The sequence below is a fragment of the Aegilops tauschii genome, chromosome 4, assembly GCF_002575655.3.
Source record: "Aegilops tauschii subsp. strangulata cultivar AL8/78 chromosome 4, Aet v6.0, whole genome shotgun sequence".
NCBI classification, from domain to species: Eukaryota; Viridiplantae; Streptophyta; class Magnoliopsida; order Poales; family Poaceae; genus Aegilops; species Aegilops tauschii.
Genome location: NC_053038.3, coordinates 386,300,672 through 386,305,110, shown reverse-complemented (window position 1 = coordinate 386,305,110; position 4,439 = coordinate 386,300,672). Strand labels below are relative to the sequence as shown.

The following is a 4,439-nucleotide window of genomic DNA, read 5'->3' as shown; positions in this document are numbered from 1 at the left end:
GGATGTTAGGAAAAATATGTTTGAATGAAGCAGCGGGATCCTCTACAAGGGCCGGGTGATTAGGGAGAAAAAGTGTGATCCGATGAAGCTGAAAAAGTTGAAGTGAACAGGTTGCTCACAGTGCTCAAGCAAAAGCGAGTGATTGCAACATGCAACACACGGGCAAAGATAGTACTCCTATTTTAAGAAGAAAAGGGTCATGGTTCATCTACTGAAAGCGAAGAACTTTCGGTTTTGTTCAACCTTTTTGCCTTGGTATCGTGAGGAGAAGAAATGTCATTAACAGATCCCTCCGTCCTACGGGCTACGGCTTCTGTCCTGTCTGTCCTGTGCTGGCGGCGAGCTGTATACTCCGAGACGGTTTCTTTCTTTCCGAGACGGTTGGCAGTTGCTACAGCCGCTAACCACCGCAGCAAATCGTGGTCGCTCATCCTGTGACCAGGCCTACGTTGACCACTTTGACCATTAAATTCGCTCTCGACCGCCTACGAAGACGCATGCTCCCCTCACCGACCCGCTCCAACGAACCCTCTAGCTCTCCGGATCTCGCCACGCCACTGCCCGTGGGCCACGGGCATCCCCCGCGCCCCACCTGGCAGGCAGAGGCATCGGATCCTCCCTCCCTCCCTCCGCACGCACGCCGCGCAGGCCGAGGTTCAGATTAGGATTAGGTAGTAGATGCTCGCTCGCATCTGAGGAGGGAGGAATGGCGAAAAGCCAAATCGCTTTTCGGCTCATCACTCCCCCCCTGCCGCTCTGCTTGTCTTTTCCCCTCCGCTGTTGATGCCCTCGCGCCAGCCCCCGCCGCCCGATGCCTCCCCGCCCCCGGCCGCCGCCGCCGCGGCCGTCGTCGGGGGCCTCGGACCTCCCGCCCGCCACCAGCTCCCGGCCTCCGCGGTGGCCTCCGCCGCGGCCTCGGCCGCCGCGGCGGCGCTTCTCCTGGCGGCCTTCGCCCTGTTCGTTTGGCTGCGGCGAGGGAGGAAAAAGCGGGCCGCGGCGGCGGCGTCGACCGCGGGCGCGAGGATGCAGCCCGCGCCCGACCTGCGGAGGTTGTCGTACCAGCAGCTGCGGCGCGCCACGGGCAGCTTCGCGGCCGGGAGCAAGCTCGGGCAGGGCGGATTCGGCCCCGTCTTCCGCGGCGCGCTGCCCAGGTCGGGCCAGCCCGTGGCCGTCAAGGTCATGAACGCCGCGGGGTCCCTCCAGGGCGAGCGCGAGTTCCACAACGAGCTCTCCCTCGCCTCCCACCTCGTCGGCTCCGGCCACGCCTCCACGCCCTCCATCCTCCTGCCCTTCGCCTACTCGCTCTCCGCGCACCCCTGCCGCCGCCGGATGATGCTCGTCTACGACCTCATGCCCAACGGGTCGCTGCAGGACGCGCTGCTGGGGAAGAGGTGCCCCGAGCTGGTGTCCGAGTGGCCGCGCCGCCTCGCCGTCGCTCGCGACGTGGCCGCCGCGCTCCATTACCTCCATTTCGTTGTGCATCCGCCGGTGATTCATGGGGATGTCAAGCCTAGCAATGTGTTGCTGGATAGCGAGCTCCGTGCTCGCCTCTCAGATTTCGGGCTGGCGCGGATCAAGTCTGAAGAAGAAGATGAGTTAGATAGTGGTGTACTTGGGGACAATGCGGTTGGAAATGGAAATCCAGGTGGTGGATGCCATGATGATGCATCAATGGCCGGCGAGAGCATGACTGCTATTGTAGTGAATGGGGAAGACGGTGCCACCAAGTCTCCAGAGGATGATGAGGGGTTTACCACTGCCTCACATGCAGAGGCGGCATCAACTTCCGGATGTGATAAAACTAGTGTTGGTAGTGGATTCAATGGTCGAACCTGCAATGGTGGGGGTGCTGCAGCATCAGGAGCTAGGAGTGACTGGTGGTGGCGTCAAGATAATGCTGCCGGCAGTGGTGGTGGTGGTGTCAAGGATTATGTGATGGAATGGATTAGGTCGGAGATCAAGAAGGAGAGACCAAAGAGCGATTGGATTTCCGGAGCGTCTACGACCACCCCTACCACCTCAGCAGAAAAGAAGAAACCAAAGCGTAGGGCACGGGAGTGGTGGCGTGAGGAGTATGCCGAGGAACTCACCAAGAAGCAAAAACGGCAGGCAATTGCTAAGTCAAAGAGTGATGCTGGCGTGATGACTGGCTTGCAGTGGTGGGAGAAGGATTGTGATTTAGAGGAGAAGGGACGTTCAAGGTGGAGGATGATGAAAAGCTGGAGTCGGAGGAGCAGCAATGGCAATGGCAATAGCACCATTGATTGGTGGGCTGACGGTGTAAGGAGTAGCAAAGATTGGGCTAGTACAGAATTTGTACCTAAGAGTGGTGGAGCAGTGAGCAGCACACCAAGCATGCGTGGCACAGTCTGTTATGTGGCTCCTGAGTATGGTGGCGGCGGGCCTCTATCAGAGAAATGCGATATGTACAGCTTCGGTGTTTTGTTGTTAGTTCTTATTTCTGGACGCCGCCCACTCCAAGTGACGGCCTCGCCCATGTCTGAGTTTGAGAAGGCGAGTCTGATTTCATGGGCGAGGCATCTCGCCCATGTTGGCCGCTTGCTTGATCTTGTGGACTCTGCACTCCTGGATGTTAACCGTGACCAGGCGCTGCTATGCATCACTGTCGCACTCCTGTGTATCCAGAGGTCGCCAACCCGTCGCCCATCAAGCGAGGAGGCGCTTGAAATGCTCTCTGGTGAGGGTGAACCACCACATCTCCCTGTAGAATTCTCACCGTCGCCTCCTGGTGGGTTCCCTTTGAGATCCCGCAGGAAAGGCCGGTGAGTTTAGTTTGTTGGTTAGATGCAAATGGTAGTGTCAGTCATATTCTTATGCTTGTTTCTTCTTGTACACCACCCTGATTTATCTATTTAATTTATTGGAATCTTGTGATAGGAAAAACAGTGGCAGTTTCAATTCAACGTTGATAAGAACAGCAATTCCCAGTTTAACCATTTAATTGATTGATGTATTAAAATCTTGATGATGGATAAAGCAGTCACAATATCTATTTAAGTTTGAGGAGAACGGTCTCCATTAATCACATACACAATCATGGTATTTCTAGCGATATGATCATTGGAAATTTGGAATACAATGCATGATACCAGCAAGACCACGGGATGTTGTGAATTGGGAAGTTCTCTCTCTGTGCTGGTAGACTGGGAAGCATCTTGCTTTTTAGTAGACATGCTTTCGATGAAAGTATTCTGCTGTGGCTTGAGAGCAAACAGGCGTGCCCCACTTTGTGTGATGGGTTCAAGCTTTCTATGTTCGCAGATCCCTTTCATTTCTTTTTGTACTGAGATGGCACCATAACTTTTCTGGAGCTAGTATATTCTAGGTAGTCGCTGGTTTGCTGCAAGCCCGTTTATTAGAGTATAAAGCACATGTAGGCCACTGCGCTATATAAAAAGGCATTCGTGCGGTCTCTCCATTGTGGGCATAGTTTGGTACGATAAAGCAATAGTCTAGGACTTCAGGTATACCCAACTATGTAATTTGTGCTGTCTGGACCTGGTAATTTCCATTGTTTGAGGTCAAAATACTATATGAAAAGTTGAAGTTGACCAGCACTTCTGGAATACATATTATGCGCCTTTATACATGTAGATACTCTTTCTTTGAATTCTAAATGTTTGATTTGAAATCTGTTGAAACTCAAGTTGATGGCTAATTTGTTCAGAAAAACTGCACAATATACTGCAGTTTTTCTTCTTTTTTTGTTCTCTATTTGTTCAGTCTGTGCTGATGGCTGGCACTGTAATGGAAGTCGACTAGAAAGAAAACATTACAGTTTTGAAGATCTAAGTTTTAGACCTTGATGTGTATTACAGTAAACTTGGTCAATGAAATAAGGTTTGCCGATGTCCCTACGCTAACTGACTTGGCGTTTCGACAAGCTGACATTGTTGCTACCTTGCAGTATATTGTTATAAAGCACTTGAGGTATGTTTGGATGTAAAGTAGAATTCATAGAACTGGTGGTAACTGACTTGGCGAACTCATCCAGTTGGAAGTTTGGAACTTCTTATTACAGACTAGCCTTTTGCGGGGCCAGTTTAGGCCAACTGTTCTCCAGAGAGTGAACATACGAAGAAACTATTTTGTGGGCAGACAGTATGTGTGTGACAGAATTCCTGTGTCTGGCTATACCCTGGCATTGTTGTTTGTTGTTACTGTAGCTGACTTATGAACTTGTGCTGATTTCCATATTGCACTTTTTAAATGGTTACAGTGCTGCTTGGTTAAGCCGTTGGACATTCATTGCCGCGATTCAAATCACGCTGGACAAATCCAGAGAAAACTGGGAAACAAAAAGATAAAAACAATCACTCAGTCCAGGCTTATGAACAAAGTGACATGCATTTAGATTACCTTTTCATTTATTGTATTAATTCATCATTTGATTTATGAGCATTTTTTATCGGTTCATC

The 4,439-nt window shown here is 51.4% G+C and overlaps 1 protein-coding gene across 1 annotated transcript; it reads left to right on the top strand.

Moving 5' to 3' along the window:
- The first annotated feature begins 568 nt into the window (after window positions 1–568).
- Window positions 569–2,904, top strand: LOC109775772 (receptor-like serine/threonine-protein kinase At2g45590). Its single transcript, XM_020315945.4, has one exon. The coding sequence runs from the start codon at window positions 784–786 to the stop codon at window positions 2,785–2,787; it is 2,004 nt and encodes a 667-aa protein (XP_020171534.1). The 5' UTR covers window positions 569–783; the 3' UTR covers window positions 2,788–2,904.
- The last annotated feature ends 1,535 nt before the right edge of the window (window positions 2,905–4,439 follow it).

Bases quoted from the DNA above. Each gene is read 5' to 3' on its own strand.
- LOC109775772 (XM_020315945.4), top strand. From the start codon at position 784: ATGCCCTCGCGCCAGCCCCCGCCGCCCGATGCCTCCCCGCCCCCGGCC.